Source organism: Tinamus guttatus, unplaced genomic scaffold (genome assembly GCF_059628265.1).
Source record: "Tinamus guttatus ecotype Peru unplaced genomic scaffold, ASM5962826v1 Tinamus_guttatus_pri_ptg000309l, whole genome shotgun sequence".
NCBI classification, from domain to species: domain Eukaryota; kingdom Metazoa; phylum Chordata; class Aves; order Tinamiformes; family Tinamidae; genus Tinamus; species Tinamus guttatus.
Genome location: NW_028288843.1, coordinates 357,958 through 385,843, shown reverse-complemented (window position 1 = coordinate 385,843; position 27,886 = coordinate 357,958). Strand labels below are relative to the sequence as shown.

Below are 27,886 nucleotides of genomic sequence, written 5' to 3'. Positions count from 1 at the left end.
ACCCTCTACTAGCTGAGCTGAAAAAAAATAGGCAAGTTTCCAGGTACTTCGGATTTATTGGACGCATTTCTGGAGTGGATCCTTGGTCTTATTTTCAACAGTATAAAAAACCTAGAAGAAAATACAAATTCATTGCCAGAAAAAAAATATGTAGTTAACACAGTTTAAAGGGTGATAGAAGACATAACATCATTTTTAAGAAATAATGTGGAGTCCCTTGAGTAATGGGTGAGATTCAATGACAACCACTTTGACAAATTAAAATTGCAGTATCTAGGACTTGTGTTTGAAAACTGGAACCATGTTTTCCAAAGTAGTGGCTCTGTAAAGGTGTTAGGAATCATGCTCAGTCACTAAATGAATGTAAGCTCTTGTTCATAAGAACGAAGGCAGTTTGGGGACATATTAAAGAGAGAACTACAAGTAAAGCATAAAAATGAAAGAAAGAAGAACTTATGTACATATATGGATACATAAATGATACAGAGTTGTATTTGTATCTGCTCTGATACAGAGCAGTATCTATGCATGGCAACTGTAGTACCATTGCTTAAGCATCATCTCTGTTCTTTTGCCCATTTTTCCAGAGGAGATATTACAGGGTAATTAGGAGAAATCTACCTGTGCAGTGACTGGCTAAAGTAATACTCGAGTGATACTCATACCTAACAGTATGATGTTATTTGGAAAGATACCTTTTATTCGAGGCCAAGCAGTAAGGGAAAAAAAGAAGAAAAAAGGAGAAAACTGAATGGAATATGTCAGGTTTTCAGCTGACATTTCACCTGTGAAATGAATAACAGACAAGATCAAACAAGAGATAAATCTGTTGAAAAAAATGTAGGTGGCATCTAATGGCCAAAAGAACCCTTCTGTTGCTTTTTTCAGTACTGTTATAGAGCTCAGGATGTGCTCTGCTCTAGTACCTGTTGAGAAAAGCATATGACAGGAAAGATCTTATCCAGCAAGTTCTTGGAGTACCTGAATAAAATTGTAAAATTTAGCACTTGCTAAAACTTAAGACACAATAAAAAAGATTCTAATTGAGATGCAAACGGTGAAGCGCAAAATGGTTACTTGGAAATCACTGTTAAGTCCAATAACAAGAGAATGAGGAGAAAGAAAAGTTGTTCCAATTCTAAAGAGAGAGGAAACAAGCTGCAATGTTTTTTAGTTTTCAGTGTAGCAATCAGCTGTGATCATATGGTCACATACAATCATTGACAAAGAAGTAAGCATTCTGATACAGAACAAACAAACTAGGGACTATTTAGATAAGTTAGGTGCATTAAAATCATTTGAACTTGAGGAAAGTCGCTGAAGGATATTAGCAAGATGCATTAGCAAGAGTCCCAGAGATGCTCATGTTAACCAAAGGGTAGCAGAATGCTCCAAGGGAGTAGTTCGCAGCTGATCATCGTCAAACTGGGAAGAGAGCTCACAGAAGTCTGTCGTTAATGATCTAGGATCAGGATGGACCTTTGTTCAGTTTGCAGACTGCAGAAAATATATGGGGCAAACAAAGGGAAATTGAATGAAGAAAAGTGCAAACTTGTGTGCTAAGGGTGGGCTTCACAAGCAGCTGTCTGAGTGAAGAACTGTGTGGCTTGTTGCCTTCTCTTGCACTAGCTTATGTCCATTTGCTGATATCATTCAGTTGATTAACATGGAAACAAAACTGTGCCTTTGCTCTTTCCTAGAATAGCTTCGTACCAGGTTGGTGGATTGAAACAGTTCAGAAGTGAAAAGCCAGGTCAAAGCAAACAGAACATGTGAATAGGAAAAAGGGGTGATTCAAGGGTGAAAAGAGCTCTTTCTGTTGTGCCTGTGACTTACCCTGTCTTGGGAACTTCTGCTTAGAAATTATCATTTGCACAAACTCAAGATGTTAGGGACCAATTTAGCAGTTCAGTAGGTGGGAAGTACAAGGAAAAGCTCGCTGACTGCAAGGTGGCAGTGCTGTGTGTTTGAGAAGGACTGAAAAAACCTATGAGAGGCATGTTGTGGGCAAGGCAGAGTCACTGTCTGTTCAACCTGAGCAGGGCTGCAGCCTGAATACTTTGTCCAGTTATGGCTATTGTGCTTTACAGGGAGGTATGAGGCACCTTAGACAAGGCATGTGGCAGAGCAACAGAGATGAGTGATAATCTAGAAAGCATAACATTGGGAGTTTGTAAGAACTGGGACTGTTTAGTTTAGAGAGGAGATGACTTCGTAAAGGGGTGTATTAATGATCTTCAAGAATGTTAAAGGCTACTATGGAGAGGAATTAGTTGATGTAATCCCCATGGAGAGGTCAGGAGATAACAGGCTTCAACTGCAGCTAAAGAGATTGAGTTTGAATGTCAAAGGAGTCTTCTTGAAGGAAAGTTATAACTAAGTATTGGAATAAATGATCTAGAGCATGAGTGGAATTTTTAATAGCAGATTAGACCAATACTGTTCTAGTACTGACTGGTTTAGAAATAGTTGATCCTGCCTCGTGGCAAGGATGGGCTTAAGTGCTCCAGTTTTCAAGTTTCTGTGGAGCACAACCTGTTCAGTAAATCGAGAAGAGTAAGCTATGACTTCTACAGATATCTTGATGGGGCAGAGAACCTGAGCAAAATTTTAATAGTAGTAATCACTAGATGGAAAAATTACCAAAAAAGTTTTATATTTATTATCACTGTGGGTCTTTAAATTCAGCAATTAAAATAACAGCTTTGTGGGTATACTAAAATTAGTCAGTAATGTATTACTTTACTAAGTAATTTTCCTCTCTCTACTGCATTAGGAATAAAAATAACACATTCTGCACCTTGGGATGCTGTGACCACATTTGTGACATAGAGGAAAACTAGGATTTCAGAAATATATTTTAGATTTTTCAAGGAAAAGGAAAGCTTTCTATTTTAATGAAAAATGAATTTAATCGCAATATCATCTAAACCAGAACCCACCTAAAATTATCAAGCATTAATATTTATGAGTAAATAGTGATAGTAAATAATGTATAAATTATTCTGAATACTAAAATAATTACATGATGAGATGATCTACGGTCTTCCTGTTGGCTGCTTTTGTCCGGACCTCAGCTGATGTCAGTAGCATGGCAGTTGGTGGCAGCATCAATTGACACCTGTTAGATTTCTTTTTCTGTTGTGCTTGTGCTATCCTTTGATTAATTATTGTGGTTTATATAAAATTCTTCAGTACATAATTTTATATTATCACTTTTGGATTTTGTATTCTACCCATTGCATTTCAAATATCATTTTCCAGGTGTCAGTCACAAACTGATCAACTTGTTTTTTTTGAATTGTAACTTCTAATTTGTATGGAAAGTAAGAGAACAGTTGCGTGATGAGGCAGTTTCTTGTAAAAGACCAAATATCTTGCAGATCTTAAGATCAGCAGGAGAGAGTTAAAATTGCAATAGGAATCTTAACTAAAAGATACTACATGCTGGTATTTTACCAAGGATCAGATATGCTTTCTGGATGAAGCTGCACTGGCAGATACATTCCAGGTACAGACTCGTGACCTCCAATTGGGAATCCAAAGCAGAACATCCCCCAAATATGTGGGGAGGACATCAGGGCCTAGGTTCAACACTTTTATTCCTATTTTGTAGTATCACTGGCTAATAGTGAAGTAGTTACAGTTTTTCTGTGTTGTGTGAATTTCAGACTTATTAACTAGAGGTGGCCCAAAGGCACAAAAGAAAATTTAAATATATATATATAATTGTCTGAATTTTAAGAATGTTGGTGCGTGTCCGTACTTACAGCATAGCTTTTATTTTCACCATGGTTCAGGTGGAGCTAAAACTAGTTTTCTGAATATCATCTTTTCACTCTAGACCAATATTCATATTTTTCTTTCATCTTGCAGAGCATGTAAGTTCTGAATAATCAGCTTTGAGGAAGATCAAGTTAAGATCAAGATTGTGCCTCCTACCCTAAAATACTCCTGCCTTATAAGTAGTGTGTAATGGAATGTTAATTTAAGGAGTGTGATTTGAATTAGGAAGGACCTATAAACTTGCTTGATGCTACTAATGGTGAAAACTCTTAGAGATGTAAATGTTTGTGACTTTTTGTCATATTAGCATGGTCTAGTATTTTGAACTTGGCTTTGGTCTCTGTAAAGTCATTTTCCTGCCTTGTATTTCATGATTGATATGTTACAGAAATGCGAACAGGCCTGAGTATTCATACTGGATCTTATGACTACAGGAAAAAAAAATAAGTATTAGAAAATTATGAATTCTTGAAGCAAAAGTAAATGTCACACTATGTGCTAGATTCTACTACAGGAATTTCTAGCATTGGTGGTAGGGGGGTAAAATCTGAAGTATTTGCAGATGGTAAACCTAAGGAATGAAAAGTAGGCCTTTGTTGTGACACACATTTTTAAGTGAATAAGAGAAAAGAATTCAGAGACACTTTGAGTATAAGGCAATAAACATACATTTGAATATATTAGAACATAACTAATAAAACCAAGTGATGTGCCTGAGCAAGTAACACTGGTTGCCCAAAACCTAAAGGGGTTTACGACGTTTCCCTTAGTTCACCTCGTTTCTAGTTCACTGGCCCCACTTTCCACCGGTGCACCAGAAGTGTCGCCACGCAGGGGAGCTTGCTGACTCTGTGATGGGTTTGCTATCAGTTTACAGACGAGACACAGCACTGGATAAACCAGACTCCCGTGGGGAAAGAGCTGTGTGCGGTGGGAGGTTTTTCCACTGTTCCTGCCTGTGCTCGGGGGGAGCGAGGGCCGGGCCGTGAGCCGCTCCATGGGCTCTGTGGACGCAGACAGCACAGACACTTGCGCAGCGTCTACTGCGGCTGGCTCCGGAAAAACACTAGTGCAGAGGCTCTGTAACCGCGTTAACGTGACCCCATGCTTGATTAATAAACACCGCGTCTCGGCCAGAGCTCGCAGAGAGCTGAGAGTCGCTGCGGGCCAGAGAGCAGCGCGAAGACAGCCCTTAGGTCAGGCCGCCCGGCCTGGTGGCAGGGCCTCTCTCCCAGTCTGCTGGCACGTCCTCACGGATGTTGGTATCGCGTTTAATATCGCTGCTTGGAATCGCTCATGTTAAATATTTGCCTACTTAAGTTATTTATTCCAGATTTAAAGAGGACTAGGGGTGAGAATTTAAGTGTTTACATTGTTTAAAGAGGAGGGAGAGAAAAATCTAATTCCCTCCTTACATGTTTGATTATAACCAGCCTTCCAATTTGTGAATAAGATTGTTGACTGTGCCAGACTGCTGTCATGACCTTGCTTTAAATAAGATGTTTTTCTTTTATGTGACATTTGCTGCTGTGATGCCAGAAATTACATCAAACATTATAATTTAAGTGCTGAATTACTTCAACATTTTGAAGTACTTAATCAAATATTTGAAAAAGATACATTTTTCAACGTTTCATAGTGTAAACCTGCAAATATATTTCTATGAATTTGTCTTTAGACAAATACCATCTGCCCAGTTTTTAACTGTATGTTAGTTTTAAATAATTTGAAAGTTAATTTTTCTTGTTAGAACAATTTTTAAACAGTCTGGTAATCCTTGGATGATGAAATTTAATTACCATACATGAAAAAACAGATAAGACACAAAATAGTATCTGAGCAGTGAAACCTGACAACTTGCATGGAAATGAACAGCAAAATCCTCCAGAGGCATGAAGCATTTTCTGCCTCACTTTTAATTGTGGTAAGGGAATCAAAAAATTGAAATGTTTAGAAAACCTTCAAAATGTATCAAGGATCCCAATTTCAGATTGTTATTTTAATTAATTGATATATTGATTAATAACTCTACAATTTATTTTATTATAAATTTAGGTGGTGTTTTGGGTCTTAAAGATGTGTGCAAGTCCTGTGCTGAATAGAAAGACTTCTTGAAGTCAGAGATTTTAAGAGAATGGTGTAGCCTTGAGAACTCCTACAAATTCTGAAATCCAAATTTGATCATTTCTGCATGAAATATAGTCGTGTTCTTTCTGTAGCTTTTCTCTTTTCTCTAGCTTTCTTTTTGCAAAAGAGGACCAAAGCCTATTTATAAACTAGCTTTGACTTTAGCAATCCTAAACCTGTGCTGAAAATTAACTGACATTAGAAAATTAATCAGTTGTTAGATTGGGACTTCACAGAATCACAGAGTGGCTGAGGTTGGAAGAGAGATCATCTAATCCAACCCCCTTGCTCCGTCAGGGACACATAGAGCGTATTTTAATACATGTTTAATAATCTTACACTTCTGCTGGATCAACAAGCTGAACTTGAGTTAACTGAGCCTTGATGTGAAGATACTACAGTGCTGTAGTTTTTCCTTCATAGAAAGGACTTCTTTGCAGAAGATTTGGAGAGGACTGGAGATGCTGACTGGCAGATAAGAAGTAGTAACCACCCAAACTGTGTTTGCATTTTTAAAGCATTCTTCCTATACATGGTTGTACATACGATGCATACAATTTATTCATCCGTGACCTGGATGAAGGCACAGAGTGCTCCCTCAGCAAGTTTGCTGGTGACACGAAACTGGGAGTAGCAAAAACCTGCTTGGATGCAGTCCTGTGCCACATGCTCTAGGTGACCGTGAGTGTGCAGCGGGGTTGGACTAGATGATCTCTAGAGGTCCCTTCCAACCTTAAGCATTCTATGATTCTATGATTCTATGAAAGGCATACGATTTTGGTAGAATCAACCTGAAGTTAGTTCAGGTGGATCTGATTATCTTTCATTTGATTTTTTATAAGCAGAGAGAGTAAAATTAAGAATGGGAGAAATTTGTTTCAAATTGTTTATCTGAAGGCTACTCTTTCCTTATCTTGCTGCTGCTGTTAATCTTCTTTTCAGTCTCTGTTGTATCCAATATATCAACTGGAAAACAGGAAGCGGGGAGAGCTCTGTGTAGTATTGTGAATATTGTGTTAATATGTTTTCTCAGTTATTCTTCAAGTACGTATATCTAGTGTATTTATCTTAATTGATAAGCAATTTCATTTATAAAATTGTGTAAACAATATATATTTGATATATCAGTACTGCAAACTTATTTCCTCTTATTCTGACATGCTGTGTTTATAATCATTGTAAAAAACATTAAAAAATGAGAGAAAATCTCTGATTCCAAGTTAGATTTTTGTCTGTGTAGCTGTAAGCTGTTATCCAAAAGAAACTTATAGAGTTTGATTTAAATGGATACTTCATCAGGCTATACATCCTGAAATCTGTTGCTCCAACTTTTCCTGTAGATATTTTTCATCTTTTGGAATGGACATCTGGAGAGCTGTTTCTCAGGCAGAAAGGAGAATTCATTCTTCTCTCCATTATCAAGAATAACAATCATGTAAATATCTATTAACCATATAAAAAGCTTGTTTCAGGGATACCAAGCCAGTATGTGGAGTGTTAGTAATACCATTCTAAGAAGAAGAAAATTTGAAAGGAAAGTGTTGATCAATTTTTAAATTTCTGTTATTTATCATAGTAATGTATATTTTGTGAAACTATGAGTATGTATGAAGATATATAAGCATATAAGAGAGGCTAGTACAGATAGACTTTTTACTACAGAGTCCTTTCCTGATTGACAAATGGAATAGGAAATGGTGTATAGAAAGAAAAATGAAAAAGTGATTGAATTTGCAACAAAGATGTGGAGTATTGGTGATCAGCAGGAATCCACATCTCCAAATGCAAAGTGTGTTTGTCTGTTAACTCCATAACATGATAACTTTACATAACACTTTTAATCCTGGATCTGTCAGCGCAGATGGAATGTTTCTTCTTCCCGGATCGCCTGGCTTTCTACCACAATTTACCTCTCATTAGGATCAGTCTTGTGTAATCCTATGTAAGGAACAGCCTCTTGCAGCAAAGAGCCAGAGGGTAGAAACTGTTGTTATCTATTTGTTCCATTTCTTCTGGCAGAGAAGAGGAATATTTCATTATTCCTCGTTAGATGCTCTGCCATCGAGTTTCTGTTTAGACTGACATTCCCCAACTTGCTTTCTACTCTGTGCTCATCCTGACTCAGCCATCTTCACCAGTTTCATTTCAAACCTCTCTTTCAGTTCCTGAAGTTTTCTTCTTCAGTCTGCCTGTATCCCTCAGTTTCTCTTGCTTTCATATTACCTTCAAAGTTAATAGAGCTACATTGTGTTGTGTTTTCCAGGTGACTCTTGAAAATACCAATCCTACTGTACCTGAGAGAAACTCCAGGGGATCACCACTTTTTTTTTTTTTTTCTTTTCTACTTTGCCTGTGAACCTATATTAACTGCTCACTATGTTCTCCCAGCCATTCATGCACTCACTTTACGGTAGTTTTGATCAAGAATGTGTTTCTGTAGCTTGCTTATGAGAGGTGCTGTGTGCGTGTGTCAAATGCTCGAAGTCAAGACAGGTGACATCTGCCCCTTCGTCTTATAGGAGATATGGCTATAAGACAGCAAATTTTGCTATTGTGAATGGATGTGTATTCCCCACATAAAGGTCAATATGAAAGAAAAAAGAATGAATTGTCATGGGCACCAGCAAGGAGCCCTTTCTAAGTAGAATCCCGAATGTTTCCACCTAGCTTTTATGATCACACAGGAGGAATTTCCTACCTCATGAAATCTTTTCAAGTTATTGCACTGAGTAATCTTTGTGTATGCACACAAAGCAGATGCGAACAAAGATGCTGCTTCTGTGAAACTAAGCTTTTATAAATAGCACATTTCTCATGCTGTAGTAATGCAATAGTTTTCAGAGGCAAAATAGGATAAAAGAAATATTTTTTTAAAATCTGTAAATGTCATTTCACGGGGGACAAGCAAAATTACCTTTTCAAGAAAAGTGATCAGAGATTAAGATGAATCTGTTGAAGGAATTTGATTAGTTCTCAATTTGGATCTTAGCATCAGAGTGTTTTTTCTTTTATCCTGCTTTTTTATTTTGCCTCATAGCAAAATAATACTTATTTCAGAGGTCACACACGATCTTCAAAATGATATTAAATCACAAACCCCAATTCAATTTATTTAACAAGGTGTGTTTCCTTATTCAGAGGAGGAACCTGTCCCCAGCAGTGTTGTTGAAGAATACCTTCAAGAGAAGAGGAAATATGAAGACAAGCGGAAGCAGCAGCCAAAGAAGGGGGTCTCTCGTGAAGATCAGGTAAGACTTAGGCAAACTAAGTAGGGAAAAAAGACCAAGAGAGAGTTCTGAAAAGCTTTATTTCTTCGATTGTTTAAAAAATAAAAAATCTCATGTGTCTCCTCTATTTTATTTTATATAAAATGAAGAATATTGCTTCTGTTTGTTATGTTAAAGAGGAGAAGTGATGCATGCTCTTGGATTCCCTGTTTGGATTACTCAGGTATGCAAGTAAGGGACCTTTCTATACTCTAAGTTTCCTGACCAAAACCTACTACAGAGTGCTATCAGTGTAGTCATTAAAAACAAAAATGAAAAACTACCTGTGCAGAGATGCAGAGCTATTCTCCATTACATTTACCAAGAGTTGCATTTCCATACAGTGCTTGTCTTGGCTTTGCAGTTTTCCCGTAAGATAAGATGGGGACAGAAGTTTGACTGCCTGCTGAAAAAGCTGTATACTTTACATTTCAACTGGGAATAGATGTGGGATAGATGAGTGGACAGTGAGGTGGATTAGGAACTGGCTGGATGGCAGGGCCCAGAGAGTGGTGATCAGCGGTGCAGAGTCTAGTTGGAGGCCTGTAGCTAGCGGGGTCCCCCAGGGGTCAGTCCTTGGCCCAGTCCTGTTCAATTTATTCATCAATGACCTGGATGAAGGCACAGAGTGCTCCCTCAGCAAGTTTGCTGATGACACAAAACTGGAAGGAGTAGCCGATACCCCAGAGGGCTGCGCTGCCATCCAGAGGGACCTGGACAGACTGGACAGCTGGGCGGTGAAAAACCTCATGCAATTCAACAAGGCCAAGTGCAAGGTTCTTCACCTGGGGAGGAATAACTCCAGACAAAAGTACATGGTTGGGGACCGACCTTCTGGAGAGCAGCTCTGCGGAGAAAGATCTGGGTGTCATGGTGGATGACAAGTTGACCATGAGGCAGCAGTGTGCCCTCGTGCCCAAGAAGGCCAATGGGATCCTGGGGTGCATTAAGAAGAGCGTCTCCAGCAGGTCGAGGGAGGTGATCCTGCCCCTCTACTCAGCCCTGGTGAGGCCACGTCTGGAGTATTGTGTCCAGTTCTGGGCTCCACAGTACAAGAGGGATGTGGAGCTGCTGGGGAGAGTCCAGCGCAGGGCTACGAGGATGATCAGGGGCCTGGAACATCTGCCCTATGAGGAGAGGCTGAGGGAGCTGGGCCTGTTCAGCCTGGAGAAGAGAAGGCTGAGAGGGGACCTGAGCAGTGTCTATAAGTACCTCAAGGGAGGCAGTGCAGAGGATGGTGCTGGTTTCTTTTCAGTGGTGGCCACTGACAGAACTAGAGGTAATGGCCACAAACTGAAATACCAAAAGTTCCACAGGAACTTAAGGAAACATTTTTTAACAGTGAGGGTGACAGAGCCCTGGAACAGGCTGCCCAGAGAGGTTGTGGAGTCTCCTTCTCTGGAGATCTTCCAAACCCGCTTGGACGCAGTCCTGTGCCACGTGCTCTAGGTGACCCTGTGTGTGCAGGGGGGTTGGACTAGATGATCTCTAGAGGTCCCTTCCAACCCTAAGCATTCTATGATTCTATGATTATATTTTAAAGAGATTAAATTAATGCCTGTCTTCGAGTGTTATGAAATCAACAAAAAAAAGCTTCTAACTGCACTATAGAAAAACAATTAAAATATAATTAATTTTGTATGGCAAAGTAAGTTTGGGTATATGTAGACTTTAGTGTGGAAGTATAAGCAATGGTAAGTTTGATATAGATATTTGTTTTTTTCTAATATAACAAAGTTCGGACCTGTTAAATATATATTAAACTGCCAAGAAAGTGGAAATAGCATTAATCTAAAATCTGATGGATATGTTTGTAGGAGAATGTCAGTTCAGCAGTGAGGATGTTCGTGTTCGACTGCTGAAGCTGAAAGAGCTTGGAAACTTGAGACTTAATAACTTCAAAGCAGGGGGTTGAAAAACCTTTATACACATAGCTTTAAACTAAGAAGCTTTTGGAAACTTTGACAACTCGAAAACACATTAACTTTGAATCAAAGGGTACCAAGCCTCTGTTGGCAAATTGCACTGGGGACTTAAAACTGCTACTAGGCAATAATTAATCTGGTTCTTGGTAATCCATTTCACTTGTGCAGAGCCTCTTTTTGCCGCACGTCTCTCCTACTGGCTCCTGCAACACAATACTGTTTTCCTCCCCCTGTACAAGAGTTAGAAAGGGGAGGAGAGGAACAGAGGCACTGGAAATCCTAACCTTATAGTATTACCAGCATGAATTTATAAGGAAATGTGGTCTTCGTGATGGCATCCAACCACCCACTGTACAAACACCTACTAAGATATTCCCAAGTTATTCCTATAGTCAGGTCTGTATATGCAGGAGTGTGGCACCAGACAAAAACAGACGGGACACATGGAATGTGGCTTTGGTTGGGCAGGATTTTGTGTAAGCAGAGGTTAGTTTGTTCTCATCTGGTGGCTTAGGCAAAGGTTCCCATCTCAGATGCTGCGAGTATGAGGTTTGTTTGCAGTAGTATGGAAAGCTATAGGACTTGCAGGATATGCAGGCTCAAAATATTCTTGAAATTTTCCTCTCCCTGATCTTAAACAGAAGATTAAACAGGAAATAAAAAGAATAAATGCAAAAAATCTCCAAAACCCACTATTGGCAGTGCTAAAATATGTTTTTGAAAGAATTCAAAAGCCAGGAAACCCTAAAGTTAAGATTGCTCCCAGAAGGAAATTTGACTCCAGTGAACACTTCTGGTATTTCCTATTTCTGTTTTCTATTCTTATTTGATTTTTATTCTTTTAAATATGAAAAACTTGACCAAACAAAACTAAACAGCTATACAGAGGTGTTTTACAGCATAGGTGGCCAAGCTATCGCCTGCAGATCAAATATAGTCTGCCACATAAATTCAGACAAGCATCTATTCCCTGACACTTTCCTTTCTAGGAACATCTCAAATATCAGCAAAATAGCGAGCTATAGTCTGTGCAAATTATTCTTCCAGTCTATGTTTTTTTCGGGAGAGCCCTGTAGTCCCTGTCCCATCACAAGACCTAGGGATATAATTCCCATGTAATCTAAATCTCCTCTTGGGCGATGAGGAGAAACAAGCCATACTTCATGATGCTCAGGTGGCACTTGAGACATGGTGAGGTTTGCTCTAGAAGTGTCATTCACAGAAAACAATATGAGATACACGTTGCTCTGAGCTTAGGTGTGCAGCAGAAGCAGTTCTCAGTTTAAGTGGTTCAATTGTATTCAACACAAGACTTTTTTTTTCTTTTAAATATCAACATAGAATTTAAAAGATCATTTTACAGTATATAAAAGTCAACCTAGGTCTTGTAAGCTTGAATCATCTGTAGCTTATACTTTGGAATGTTTTACTAGAATAAAACAACAACTTCAAACTGTAAAATTTGTTTTTGGGGTAAGCAGTTTTTTTATCAGCTAGTTTATTCTGTACATGCAGCAGCAAGTTTCTTGACTGCGCATTTTGATCTCAGTAGATGACCCTAGAGGCACTTATAGACACAGTAATTATTCCTCTGTACCGAGGATTTCTTGTATTCCATTAGAATGAGTAAACTTAAAATTTGTTAATATACTAACAATAAAAACTTTCTAAAGAGCTTTTGGTCTTGTGTTGCTGCTGCTGTTTTTCCTGGAGAATTAATAATGTTGCAGGGAGAAGCAGAAAACAGGAATATTTAGGATGATGTATAGACAAATATGCTTTTGCATGTCTAGTAAGCACAGTTCAAAAAAATCGGTCCCAGTTCCTAGTCACTGAACCAGAGCTGTGCCCATAGTCTCCATGCCATACCTTTTCACCTGTGTGATAAATTTAAACCTTTTTCAACCAATATGTGCATTGGTTGGTCCATCTGGTTCTTTATCTAAGCCGTTTCTCTGAAATTGAACTGATCAGAAAAGATCTCTTTTCTCCTTCTACTGTTCTTAAAGTAATACAGATTTAGAGGTATTGTGTATATTGTTGTTTAAAAAAATACCTTCACTAAAACCATGTATTTAATTTCAGACATTAGCGCTTTTGGACCGCTTTAAATCCAAGTTAACCCAAGCGATTGAAGAAACTCCTGAAAATGAGGTTTCTGAACCTGAAGGGGAAAATGATGAGGGATGGTAAGTTTTTTTCAGTTCATCAGGAAAAGTAGCTTTCCTAAGTTTTAGTTTGTTTGCAGTCAAGTTGTCTCTCAGTTTAGTTAAGCCTTTTTTATTGTTTTGCTTTTAACCTATTTATTGCCATTTTCCCTTGTTAGCAGCACGTTCAGTTACTTGTCTCTTTGCCTTAGTCTTCCATCAGGGCATCATTATGAGTAAATAAGGTTGCATCTTTGCAGTTCCTGGAGTTAAGTTTTTCCATAAGGACTACCTAATGGATTTTTTTCTTCCCTGTGTGGGCATTAGTGTAGTCTGCTTTAATTTTAGCAGATATCTTCTCATTTTCATCAATGAAATAAAGTGTTATCAAGTGGGTTATTAAAAATCTTGTGATTCTTCCAAAACAGCAGACAGCAAATCAAACAGGTCATCATCATTTGTCATATTGATTTTTATTCTTTATCTTTTCCTTTATTCTTTCACCTGGTAGAACTGAGCATTTCTTATAGCTTTAAAATCTCACCAAAATCATTTTTGGTTTTCACTTAAGAAGAGTTGAGTGTGGTAGTTTAATATTTTAATAATGTAGTTCATATTTCTAGATTTTCTTTCTAGTTTGTGATAACTCCATTATCTGGATTGACAAGAAATACAACCTTGCATTCTTTGCTTTTATTCTTTGCTTATATTCATTGGCCATTTCTACAGATAGATCAGAATATTGCTGTGGATCTTGTTTCTAAAAACAGAAAAAATAGTTTTTAAATCTTACTCCTTCAGGATAGCTCTTACTAATAATTTGTTGCTATTCTAAATTTACTTTGGCTGCTTCTTTAGTTTTAGTTTTCCCACTGCCACTTAGTCTTCTTCGATTAGCTCTCAGGCTCTCAGGCCTCATTCAGCTTTTGGGACAGTGGGATAACACAGAGCATAGATCATGGGGTCTTCTGGTTTACTGATACACTGAGGTCATTCTGTGGTCCCAATGGGCTTCTGAAGTCCTCCAAGAAACCTGCAGCCTTTCCGTATCTGTGAAGCTGGTCTTTGTGTCAGATATTTTATTGACGCAATAATATAACTAGTCATAGAGTTTAGTCATCATCTTTGCTGTTCCTTTAATACCTGTTGACGTCTAATTGGTGGCAGTAGTTCTTTTCCCTCTGTGTAGCTTGCACTGAGGGGAGAGTGTTACCATTTGAAATCAGAATGTTGCTTGTAATTTTGTTCAGAAAATAACATTATAATCAAAATTGCACTAACTGGAAAGCTTACAATAATGTGAAATCACCTAAGAGCCTAACAATTAACATGATCATATTATTAATTTTGCCGAGTAGTAAATGTACACACTCAATTTACAGACAAATGAGACTTGGTCTTTCTTTAAAGACTTTACATTGAAGCTAAATAACATATTTGGGAAATCAGAAGCAAACACATAAAATATTAACAAAACAATGAAGTCTTCTAAAAGCTGGTAAGGACTGCTGAAGTGGTTTGGAGAGGTAAATTTTATATGTTGGGATAATAATTTTTCTTTTAAGCTCTTTTCATGTCTTGGATTGGATGGTTTGAAATAACAATTGCAAATTCACATTAAAAATTCATTGCGTCTTAATTTCAATTCACTCCTCAAAACATGATAATTCTAATGTATGTGTTTTATAGTAAATAATGTTAGTGAATTACATAGGCATTTGTGATGCACGCAAACTATGCAATTCCTGCAGCCCATTCTGTAGGTCATGGTTGCTAAGTTTATGGGAAGTGAAAGGCAGCCAGTTTGCTTTGCTCTGTTGTCAGGGTGTGTTATCTGAGGTAAAATGATTGCCTCTAAGACATTTTTATGTGTCCACATGAGTGGCCACACATTGAGGTATAATTTTCATTTTCTGTCAAGATAGAAACCATTACCAATTTGTTATTTTTTTTTATTTGGCAAACTTTTCTCTGCATATTTGGCTGAGCTGCTATATTGGCATGGAACATAGCAGGCGCTTGGGCACTTTTCAGCAACATTTTACTTTTCATGCAAAAAAAAAAAAAAAGAAGAAAGAAATATGACTCTATTGTAAACAGTGTGTATGGTGCTTGATAATTATTACCAGATTTTACTGTCTAACAAAGCAACTGAGGAAGCGTTGTGGAGAAATCTGAAGAGAAATACGTAAGATAAAGTTTTAAAATGAAATACCAGGATCTTTGCTGAGACATTCTGCTGCCTTGGGACAGTGTTTATACGTATCTGTCTGCATCAATCAAAATCCAGTTTCCCCTACCAAAAACAGAAGTACCCCAAATTTTGTAAACGGACACTTAACTGAAGGCATGGTATTTGCAATGCTTCTAATATGTTGAGAAACATGGTATGTAATATCAGGAATGATATTCTTAAAGAAAAGTGTCTGCAAACAAGTAGACGTGAATTGTCAGGATATCCAAGTACCCCTGAGACGGCTGTAGTGGTTGCAGGTTCACATCTGAGCCTGTCATTGAAGCCGGTCCTGTGGTGAGGTGTTCCTGTGTTGAGAGCTGTTGCTCAGGCATCTTTTGTAGTTTGTCAGCTGCCTTCAGTGCTGTTTGGTTGTTAGATGCCCTGTACTTGTTTGCAGGCTATGCAGGGAAGTCAGGTGCAGGAATTTTCTTCTGCTTCGTGAAGGCTGTGCCATGCACAGCAGAGGAAGCTGCAGATCCTGCAGATCCTGAGAACAGAACATAAAACAGCTTCAATAGAGGGAATCCAGCTGTGAAGCGGAAAAAATTCAGAGAGCTTCAAGTATATTCAAAGACTGAATTCCTGAGGCAATCACTGCAAAACCTTCCTCTTCAAATGGGAGAAGAATGATACATAGTTCTGTAACACACTCTGGTCAAGTAATTCTTCCATTTAAAAAATGGTATGATAAGGCATATCCCCTGCCTAGTATGACCTCAAATGAAACACTAGAGTATATCTAATGCCATCTATGTGTACTTATCATAGGAATTTTACAGGAATGCACCAAGGATGCTGCACTGGCAGGCGGTGGTGGGTAATCCCGAACAGTAAGGTAGGGTTTGGTTTATCAGACTGGGTTTCTTTTAGGACTCCAGATTGTCATCTGTCTGGTGAAAAATGAGTATGAGTTAAACAATATAATAATGTACTTTTTATTATCTGGTCCAAGGAGGAGAGTTTTGGATCTTCTGTGTCTGAGAAGTGAATCATTTTCCCAGGTAACACGTTCTTTAAGAAAGGCCCCTCTCTTCATGGTATCAAATATTGCTGGTAATTAGCAGTCACCACTGCTGGTGGTGCAGTTGATTAGCATTTTCATTTCTCCAGCCACCAGGAGTGTTGAGTAATCACAGAATCACAGCTGAAAGGGACCCAAAGGGGACCTCCAAGGGCAAGAAAATTCTTCTTCGTAGCCAAAAGGGATGGTTGGGCCTGCAGCTATTCTAATGCTTGTCTAATTTGTTCCTTCAGTCCAATGATGGAAATTCTCCAGGCAATCTATTCTAGTGTTTAGCTATTCCTACTGGTATGGAATATTTATACATAATATCTAGTCTCTCTTGTGATATGAGACCAAATATTTTCCATTCAATCCACAGTAGGTTTTGGAAGACAGTTCACGGTCCCTTCTTGAGACTGCCTTTTAACACATTTGAAAATAATCATAAAAGCATTTCTTTCAGTTGGATAAAAAAAAATATTTTCAGTCTTTTCTCAGAGGTTCAGAAAATCTTTCATCATCTTTCTTGATTTGTGATTGTTCTTCCTGAGGTTTCTCTTAGTGGATTATCTCTCTTTTCTGTCATCTCTCTTCCAGAGTCTGAAATCCAAGACTAGATACAGCACTCATCTAAAACTTGGTCAGTGTTGAGTGGAAGGATTACTTCATTTGTCATCGTTTCTTCCATTCCCACTTCCAGTCACTTCTAAGCCCCAGATCTCTCTTTTTTTTTTTTTTTTTTTTTTTTTTCTGATGAATCACAGAATCACAGAATGCTTAAGGTTGGAAGGGACCTCTAGAGGTAGAGGTCATCTAGTCCAAGCCCACTGCACACACAGGGTCACCTAGAGCACGTGGCACGTTTGTCTAACCTGTCTCTGAAATCCAGTCCTTGCAGTTTTGAATTGTAACCTGTTTTTCTTGCTACTACTCCAGTTTGCCAAAATGTGGTGGATTTTTTGAAATATTGGTGTCTCTCTTGGTCTTTTGGTCTTTTTTGTGATCTTTTTTGAAAACATTGTAAGACTTTGTTTTTTTATATATGTTTGGGAAGAGTATTCTTCCCCAGTAAGTCTCAACTAAAACAACCTTGCCAATTTTTTTTTTCCCTAGTTTGACATTAAACTACAGATATATATACTCCTTAAGTAAGGTACTCCAGATAATTTTCACAAGTCTTACATCCTTACAAAACATAAGAAAACTACTGTTTTCCAGAAGGAATATTGGTCGCTTTGGAAATTACATGTTCTCTGCTAAGAAAATCCACCTGTCATAACCTCAACCAAAATTCCAGCTTGTCTTCTTTTCTCTATGTCTGATCTTTGAAACTAAATGGAATCTTCCTCAAACATCTTTGATCTGTTGATATGCTTCAGTATTTCTGTGCCTGTGAGCAGTTTTACAACTTTCACAATTTTAGAGCTGGCTTTTTTTTTTTTTTTTTTTTTGTGGAAACACCCCCCTCTTCCATCATCTTCCTGCCTTAGAGTTCACCAGAGTAACAAAATATTTCTATGTGTTCATTATGCATTCTCACACAAAATTCATGAGATGTTTTCAGACCAAGCCTGGTGCCATTCTGGAATTTAAAGCTTAATTGTCATAAATAACTTACCCACAAGTCTTGAGGAGCAGCACACCATGTCACTAAAAAATAAATATATCACAAACAAAGGCAACCAAGCTCATGATATCTTCTAGTATTTGAAAGCCACATGGGTTAGAGAGTCTCAACGATATATTTTGTAGACTGAAGATTCAACTTTTTCTAAACAAATTAAGTTCTCTGCTGAAGCAAGCAGTAATAGTTAGTAGAGAGCAAACACAGCAAGATCACAAATATATTGGTATATGATAAATATTGCAATGTTCCTTTCTTGTTTGAAACCTGTTTCCATAAAGGTAAACCACCTGATAAATGTGGTTTTACACAGTTGTTGCACCTTCAGCTTGGTTTTGATGGAAGGTCCATTTCCCTCACCAGAGGGTTTTTATGTATTATGGATTCCATGAGTTCACAATTCAGCGCAGTAGGCAGAACTCACATGATTTTTAGATACCAAATTACCGTGGGGACCTGTGATGTTTTTCTGCACTCGCAGCAGTGTATAAGTTTATAGTTTCTTCTTCTGGATTCAGTCTCAGTGCTGGTCTCTGCGTCTGCTCTCAGCAACGTGCTCTGCGTCCATCTGGAATTTGACCAGGAGTCACGCCAGCTGGCTGCAGGGTTCATTTCTGTAATAACTTTAGTGATTCCTTCAGTGCTTGATAGCTGAAGTATCGCAGTGGTTCCTGGGTGAAGTCAAAGGTGTGATGTGAACCACCAGCTTCTTAATCTCTAAGGAGATCAGCATTTTTCTTCCCAATACAGCACTGTCATAGCTGTAACTAAAGTGACTCACAAGTGTAAATGAGTTCATTCAGTCAAGTATCCCCTGGAAGGATGTCCAGGTTCTGGAACTTGGCTATTTCCTTTGATATGAAGTAACATAAATTCATTCAGCTTTCAGGTGTGCTGTGGGACAAGAGAGAATGAGTGAGATGGAAAGTTGGAGTGAGGTGGCGTGTGTTTTGCAGGTGAAAATGCTGTTATGATTGGTCACCTTTGTAGAGTCTGAGTTTAGGTTAATTTATATGAAGGGCAGTATTTGAGGTGTAGGAAAAATAGGATATTTTTACTGGTGGTGTGTTTAGGTTTTTAATCAAAGTGAAATGCCTGAAAATACCTTTGAATCCATAGTCAAAATGTTATTGTGAAAATTTATAGGAGTAAAGGTCTTTGCAAGCAAAAAGGCATTTTGTATCTTGCTTAATAGACTGTGTTTCATATGCATGTTATGAAAGTACTAACGGCATTACTGTTGTCATCTCTGTTATTTGTGATTAAACTCTCATTTAAGATAGGAAGTCAATTGAATTTTCTGATAATGTTGGGTGCTAATGCTAAGTCTTTTTTACCAGGGCATTCCGTGCTATTTCACGGCTACAGTAGAAACCATTATATTTTATTCCAGAAAAAAAGGAAAAAGTAAATCTGTGTATTCAGTAAAAGTATTCTCTATCTAGTGTCATTAGTTATGACCTTTGCGACCCTTAAAAATGTTCTCGTTGATAGTACAAGAGCAATTCTCTTAGGATATTTAGCATTGGTTTCAGAGAGGAGTTTGGTGGGAATGCAGTACTTGGGTTATTTTGTACTCTCCTAGTAAAAAGTTTTGTGGCTGACAGAAAGTCTGAAAGTTTTGAAGCACTACCTTTCAAATGCCTGTAGATTATTATTAGGTTAGCATTATTATTATTACTATTACTTTAATTAAAACAGCAATTCTAAAATCAGGAAAATGTTGAAGTGTACCACACATGTTTTTTATTGCAAGAGTCTGTTTATATTAAGAAGTAAATCAGTGATGCACATTGAAAATATCTACACAAATTTATTAATGTCCTCCACATTTTATTTTCAGGCTTTCTCATTTAACATAGCATCTGCTATTGAACTTTGCACCGTGAAACTCTTTGGAAGTTAAACCTAAAATATTTCTTTCATAAAGCTAACAATCTTTGGACATGTTTTCTAAAATGCAGTCTCCTCCAGTGCCCTAATACTTTAGAGAGATGATTATGAAAAACGGCCTCCCCAAGATTAACACCAAGATCTCAGCATATTCACTCAGAGGAGCTTAACTGGGACAAGCACAGTAAGCTGCTGCAAGCCCAGCAGCTTTTTCGCATGCCAGTGCTAGCTTAGGGAGCGAAAGAAAAAGTGCTGCTGTAATTTATGCCAGTGAGGCACAAAGATGGATTAAAGCCATGTTTGCTCCCCTCCTCCCGCCACGATGTGAGCCAGCGTTCCTCCACTAGTCTGGAAAAACTGGCTCTATATTAGGTCTCTCCTGCTAAGGCCATTGATTTCCCCAACTACATAAAAAAAAGAAGTTGACAAAATACTTGATTGTTACAGAGTTCTTTAAAAGAATAAATGAATACCAGCAGTCTGTATTAGAAACACATTGGAAAGAGGGGGCTCCCTTCTGTTTGCCAAAAAAAGAAAAGTGTTTGTTTGGGTCTGAGCGCTACCACAGAAGTTTAAAGGCAGAAGAGAAGGCGCCTTCTGTAAGGCTTTTTTCCACTCCATCTTCGCCCTCCGCAGCTCCGCTGCGAGGGTCAAACCTGACACACCAGCCGCTGCTCCGCAACGTGTTCCTCAGTGGTGCCGGAAGGGAGATTTGCACACACACTCACTGCCTCTAGCTGTCTTGCATGATGGAGAAACCCAGGGCACGTGGGGAGGGGCTCTTGTTTATTTTTTTGTTAATTCCTCCATGTCTAAGTTTATTTGGACCAGGCGTCTGGGCCTTCAACTACTGTTTGACTTACATTCAGAGATGATCCATGCTTTACTCAAGGGATATCTAGTATTTCATTTACTGTCTGGAAACCTTGTTTGGATTCTGGGTTTTTTTTGTTGTTGTTGTTTTCGGTGGTTTTTTTTTTTTTTTTCCTTGCCAACCTAGCCTCATGAAGGATAAAGGACTAATCTGCTAAACCTTTAATTGCTGGCTTAGGCTTCCTCTCATCTACACGGACTCGTTAGCGCCCCAACAGCATCTCCCTCAGCGACGGAAGCGGGGAGAGGAGAGGAGACGAGAGGTGAGGAGAGGCGAGAGGAGAGGGACGGTGTCCAAAAGCTCGGTGTCCTAGGGCCTCTGATACGGCTCGAGCAGCCGCCAGTGCGGGGCACGAGGTGACTCATGGGGCTGCTCCTGTAGGGCCCTTCCCATGTTCTTCTAGTAAATGCCATGTAAAATTCTTCTGTGCTGGTGAGCTGTCTGGAAAAACATCTGGAGTTTGCATCACGCAGCTCCGTACCAACCTCCGCCACCAGGAGCAGCTGGCTATTTAAAGCACCCAGCTTCCTTCATGAAGCTGTTCAATGTCTTTTTGTGAAGAGGGTAAGACGATACTGTTCATGGGAACTGCTCCTGAATAGAAAGAACTTAGAAACAGGATAACTGAATTTTGTGCGGAAAAATATTTAATTACTGAAAAGCATAGTCATCTTCGTATGACATACTTCTGATTCTAGTACTACAACAAAACCAGTAAAGCTTTCCCCACTCTTAATGTAATTTTTACATTGGACAACCTTTTTTTTGTAGTTAAGTTGATTTTTCCCTTAGACAGTTACTTGCAAATAAATGGCATTTGAATAAGTCATTTCAAGAAAGTAATGTTAGAAATATCTACAAAAGTTCTGCTCTGATCATTTTATGCTGTAGACCTACACCAAGATTAAAATATATACGATTGATTTGAGGACTTCAGAGGACCCCCAGCTTGTTGCATATTCTGAAGACTCAAGCCAGTTTGTTCATTCTCTCTTTTTTTCTAATACATTTCAAAGGACTAGTCAAGGTTAACTAAAGTCTACAGTCTGACTTTATAGGATATTTTTAATTAGATTTTTATCTGTTTTTCTCCATAGAAATGAGGTGGTTTCTGCTCCATACGTCAGCAGCAGCAACATATTAATTGTGCCCACCCTCTGAATATTGATATGAAGTAGCCTACTAGGATTCATTGCTCCAGAAGTTTGAGAATACAGCTTTCAGGTCAGGCAGAAATGAAAAGTATTTGCAAGCGTATTTATATTTTTGCAGGGGGTAAAATGAGTTAAGCGGCATTTATAGCAGCAGTTAAAAGGGAATATCATATTGATTCTTACATTTCAGTCTACATTCCATATTCGTAAACAGATACCATGTTCACTGAAACATTAAATTCTTGATGTAGAATTAAATACTTATGAAGTTGACTTAGTCTGACTATGGAGAGACATAAACATGTTTCCTCTCTTGTTTTGGTTTGTATGTAAACAATTACTTGTAAAAGTCTTGGCTTCTGCTATGGAAGGAGCAGTGAAGGCAGCCTGAGATAAGAGACTTCAGAGGAACAGTGGAAACCAGATTGGATTTTATGAACTTATTTCTGCCTTTAAGTTCCTCCTTGTTTTATGGGTTTGGAATTCTTTTTTGTTTCATTCTTACTCTTGTTCTCTTGCCTCAATTTAAAATTTTTGCTTGTTTTTGTTGTTTGAGGTTTTCTTCATTGTATTTGCATTTTGGTTTATCTCTCTCTGTTTTTTTTTTTTTTTTGTTTCCCGTTCTGAGCTTTTTTGAATTCTTTACCTGTTCCATTTGTTTTTCTTTTTGGTGACTCTGTTGCTCCCCTGTCTCCTCTTCCTGTGCCACCCGCTACTGTGCTGAAAGGGGACCGAGTGCCAGTGAGTCATTCTTCCAGAACAGCTAACACTTTTTCCCTTGGGAGAGAGAGCTCATTGCTTTGATCTGTGCATTGACTCATCTGTTTTCTCATCTGTTCACAAGCTCCGTTTCTATCTACCACCTATGTGTCATGAGGGAGAAGGAAGGAAAACATTGTAACATTTTCTATGTTGATATTTATAGTTTAACATATCCATTCACAGTATTTGCAGGAAAATGTGAGTTGCAGACAGAATGCAATTTAACGAAAGCAATAGCTGAGTACTTCTCTGCATGTTCAAGCATATTGAGGTTAGTGTGTTTCTTAAGTATATTGGGCATTGCTCGTAACTGCAAAGAAGGTAGCACATTACCTGCAAGTGGTGTTAAACCCAACTCAAAAGAAGCAGTGACCCATATTGTTTTCTACCATTTTTCTTTCTTCTCTTTTAGACAACCTGTAGCAACACAGGAGAAAGCACTGAATTTCATTTCATACATAGTAGTTTCCCCTTTGACTGTTTTAAACATCCTGATGGAAAGAATCAATAATCCTCATAAAATATAGCAAAAAAATTCAAAATTCTGGTAGTATAAATTTTGAAGCAATCTGTTTACTTAAGTTCATTTCATCTGACCTTAGAAGCAGCATGTGATTTTGGTGCAGGTTCTGGGTGCAAATGTAGCTGTCCTGTCTGTACGTGCTGCGTGCTTAGCGTGTGTCAGTGACGTGCAGCTGGAGCCCGGTGTCATGCAGAGCTGCGTCCTGGTGCCCGGGCATCGCAGAGCTCAGCGGCTGTTCGGGTGGGAACCTTCTTCCCCAGTGCAAATTACCCGTAGTGCTTCCTTGCTCGTGGCGAGAGTGGGGAGTCCGTTGGCTGGCGCTGCCTTGCGGGTCCGGGCAGGCCCAGCAGTGCTGGCACCACCTCGCGCTCGTGCTGCCTTCCTGGCGCGCGGCTCAGAGGCAGCGCGGGACTCGCACATCGCGCTGGCGCGCGGCGTCTCTTGCCTTACAGGTGCCGCCGCGCTGGAGTAGTTCAGGGGAACACGATGGATCTCCTGAGCCAAGTGCTGGAGTCTGCCTGGCAAGCGCCGGCCGGGGGTTTGGTCTTCGCTCCGCAGTTACCAAGCCTGGTCATGGAATCTTCTTAGGTTTGGCCTGGGCTGAACTACTGGACACCCATCTTAATCACACTGTAGTAATTCCTGCAGGATTTCAGTGTGCTACGGGTTGTTTTAGGGTCAGTTGCAGCCAGCGTGCTCCCACGTGCTGCCTCCTAGAAGGCAGTCAGGCAGCTCACTAAAGCGGCCGGTGCCCGCGGGGCTGCCAAAACCCTCTCCTGAGCACAGCAGCCAACAGGTGAGTGTCTGACTGCCCTTGAAAGCAGCTCTGTGTCCTTCTCAAAAGCAACTTAAATGAGTTCAGGTGTCTCACAGTCAACTGTATGGAAACATTTAATTTTTGGAATGCAACAGGGAGACAAGTGCTGACCAATCCTCCAAAGCACTGAGGGAAGAAGGGCAGGGCCGGGGTCTAGGTGCTCTCCCATTAGCTGGTGCAGAGCAGCAGTTACCCAGCGTGATACTGATTGTTCACTGTGTGATATGGGGGGCAGGACACAAGTGAGCCCTCCCCAGCTATAAATTCATGCTCAGATTGCCAGTTCTGAGTTGCAGCACAGGCAGGACATGGCCCTGTTGCCATCCCTGGTAATTAAAAAGTTAAGCAGAGAGTTTTGTGGTTATTTTTTCTTCTAAAATCTTCCTTCTATTTTTCTTCTAAAATTTTTTTTCTTCTAAAATTTGCACATCTGGATTCTTAGCCCAGAATTCTAGTTTGGCAAGTTGTTTGATTAAAAATAATTTTCAGCAAAAATATTAAGTTGCAAAACTTTTTTTTTTTTCTGGAATCTCATATATGAGAATCAATACTTTCCGTCCTTTAAATTTGAAGAAATAATAAAAAAAAAAGCTATATTTTCAAGTCGTGTATTAGTGTGAAACGTGGTGGCAAGCACGAGCTGCAGGGCCTGAGGGCAGAGCGTTGGGCACCGCACGGGTGGCTGGGCCCGTCCCACTGCCCCCGATGCCCTGAGCAGGGAGGAGGGAAGAGAGCTGTGAAGGAAAACAGGAAAATCCTTAGCCTGTTTTTTTGCAGAAGTGCAAGGTTTAGTGGCACAAGAGAAGGGTTTTGTAGGAGGACCTTGATTAAAATGATTATAAATTCAATTAATTCACATGGAAATATTTATTTGATATTTCCTGTGTTCCTTATAGAAGGAAATAATTTGAAGCTCTTTTCTGAAAATAATCTGAAGTCTGTTTAACCATCTAGATAAATACAAAATGGATATCCCATGGGGATGTGTGACTTGCAAAAATAAGCTTAAGTTTACATCAGAAAAATATTTTTGGAATCTTCACTACAGTCTGTGTTTATATTGCTTTACCTATGAGATTCTGCTTCTGAAATTCATTCGGGGAATACCGAAATTTTTCCTAATATTGGCTTATTTTTAATCACAGCTGGGAGCACCTCAGTGGAAAGTTATAAATAGGAGTCCAAGACTGTGACTTCTTTCAGCTCTGGGAAAGGAATAAACTTTGCTTACTCTGTAGCTTCTGCATCTGATTCCCAGGCTAGCTGGGACACTGTATGGTCTGATTGAAGAATTAGAGATTTATTTATTTTTAATTCCTGCTTTTTGTAGCTTGCAAGTGGGTTTTATCTTCTTTAAAAATGCAAGTTCAAGAAATGGGTAAATGTGAGTACACTCACATACACTCACATACACACTGTAGGACCATTTAGCAAAGAACAACTCTACCTTTTTGGGTCTCTACCTTAATTCATACAAAAATAGTGAGATTTGATATGCATTCTTAAAAAAATATACCTAATGCTCATCCTTAGTAAGTTCAGATGAATATGACAAATGCACAAAGCATTTTAACTAAAATAGATTACTTCAGTTCCTCCACTGTGAAATAATGTTTTTCTAATTAAACTACAAATATGCAATCATGAGTCATTCTGATGGTACATTATGTTGTTCTGGATTGTAGATATGACTAAGAAAATAAGTTCCGGCGTTAACATGTACAGGATTATAAACTAGAAGTTTTATATGCTGGAAACAACCTTAAGAAATATTCTTATAGAACTTGATAATATATGGAGGCATGCTCTCATTTCTGCTTAGTAAAACCCACATGTCAGGACTTGATTGTGCTGAAAATAGAAAAAATCACAATTACTGTTTTTAGGATTTTTGCAGTGCATTCAAATAGATCCCATGCAGTCTATAGCTATCAATTTCATCTGATTTCTCCAAAAGCACTGTGTTGTTGTATCAGTAACTGAGCTTGTTCTTTTTGCTTTCTCTATATATGAATATTTGCACTTGAGCTCTTCTTGGATGCAGATTTTTATTTTTAGTTGAATGTTGTACTTCCTGCCGCTCGTTTCTGTGTAGCAGCTTTACTATTACTGTATATTCAACAGTCTTGTTAAATAGTCAAGTGGGTTTTTCATAGAAAAGGTAACAGCTCTGGTAAGAAGTGTTAATCCTATAACCAAGCTCAAGTACTTAAAGTAAAACCACATCCAGTGATACAGAAAAGTATCTCAATTATGAGTAAAAATCAATAAGTTTACAGCTGGTTAACTTGTAGGCTTCTTTGTGTGTGTGTGTTTTTTTCCCCTCATATTTCCCTTTTCCTTCAGTAGAGCAAATAATTGAACTTCTGTAAGATTTTTGTTTGTCTGCACTAAAACTTGGGAGTCTTCTGACAGCTTCTATATTAATTCCCACCTCAGGATCCCCTGCTAAGGCCAGGGGTGATGAGCTGCAGGCTTTCCTGCCCCTGAGCAGGGCAGAGTCCCGGCTCTTGACTCCACGTTATGGTCGTGTTTTCAGGCTACTGGGAGTTTGCTCAAATGGGGAAATACCCGTGTGGTGAAGATTGCTAATCAACGACAGAAAAACATGGGCTTGAATTAAAAAAAAAAATAGTTCAGTGTGTTATCTAAGAGCTGAAGCTGTTTAAGGAGCAGAAGGATTTGAAGCTTTCCCTTTCTGATCCCTTTTCCGTGCAAGCTTCTCCCTTTTCGCAGTTAGCCACAGCCCTGAAAGGAAGCGCAAAGCGACTAGCAGGACTAGCAGAACTCGAGAAACCCCCCCAGGAAAATCACGCAGTACTTTAGGGAAGAAAAAGGCAAGACCAGATAATTCAATGTCTAAGGTGAAACCCAGTAGGACAAACTCTAGCTGTATTTTTCAAGTTTTTTTTCTTTGTTTTGTTTTGTTTTTAATAAAAGAGATTTTCTAATACTACTTGGCTCTACTAAGGAATAAGAGTCAGATTTTTTTCAGCTCTACACAAAAAGAAACCCTAGTGTTAAAATCCTTCTGGGCATATCATAATTACAAATCCTCGGTTCAGTCTTTCAGGGTACCTGAGCTCTGCTTCATCTGTTTTGTAGGATGTCACATGTGCTTCAGTTTGAAGACAGAAGCAGGAAGGTGAAAGACGCCAGCATGCAGGACGAAGACACTTTTGAGATCTATGATCCCAGGAATCCCGTAAACAAGAGGAGAAGAGAAGAAAGCAAAAAGATAATGAGAGAAAAAAAGGAAAGGAGATAAAATGAAACTAGCCAGGGCTGACTTGAAAAGTGACTGCAATAAAGCACTGGCTGTCTTTAGTTGTAGTTCCTAAAAATACCACAGAATAAGTGTGAAAAGGGATCTCTCAAGAACCTGTCGTCTAGTTTTGCAGCAGAGCTATCATTTGTTTCTTCAGTTGTGCAGTAAAGAAAATGTTCTCAGTGCATTGTCCAAGCTTGCTCTTTAAAGGTTTTTAGAATTATGTATTTAATAAACAGCCAAATTGATTTTGATCTGTATTTTCATTGCAGTAGATGCTATCACTGTTTAATGAGTGTTTGATAATCAAAAAAAAATTCAATAATGAATGAAAATTCATTAAAGTAGGTATAAGATTAGAAGTCCTTTGACATGCTTTGAAATTATGATTTAAAACACTTTTTATTTCTTAAGATGAGGTACAGAAACACTTCAGCAGCAAGCAGTGCCTTCCCAAGATGCTCTCTCACAGAATTAACTG

At 38.8% G+C, this 27,886-nt stretch overlaps 1 protein-coding gene across 1 annotated transcript in view; it reads left to right on the top strand.

Moving 5' to 3' along the window:
• The window catches only part of CWC27 (CWC27 spliceosome associated cyclophilin), a 93,356-nt gene extending 65,825 nt beyond the window's left edge, over positions 1 to 27,531 (top strand). Inside the window, exons 12-14 of the mRNA XM_088528476.1 lie at positions 9,052 to 9,161; positions 13,190 to 13,293; positions 27,243 to 27,531. Coding sequence (XP_088384602.1) covers positions 9,052 to 9,161; positions 13,190 to 13,293; positions 27,243 to 27,405 — 377 coding nt within the window. The 3' untranslated portion in view covers positions 27,406 to 27,531. The remainder of the gene's footprint in view (positions 1 to 9,051; positions 9,162 to 13,189; positions 13,294 to 27,242) is intronic.
• The last annotated feature ends 355 nt before the right edge of the window (positions 27,532 to 27,886 follow it).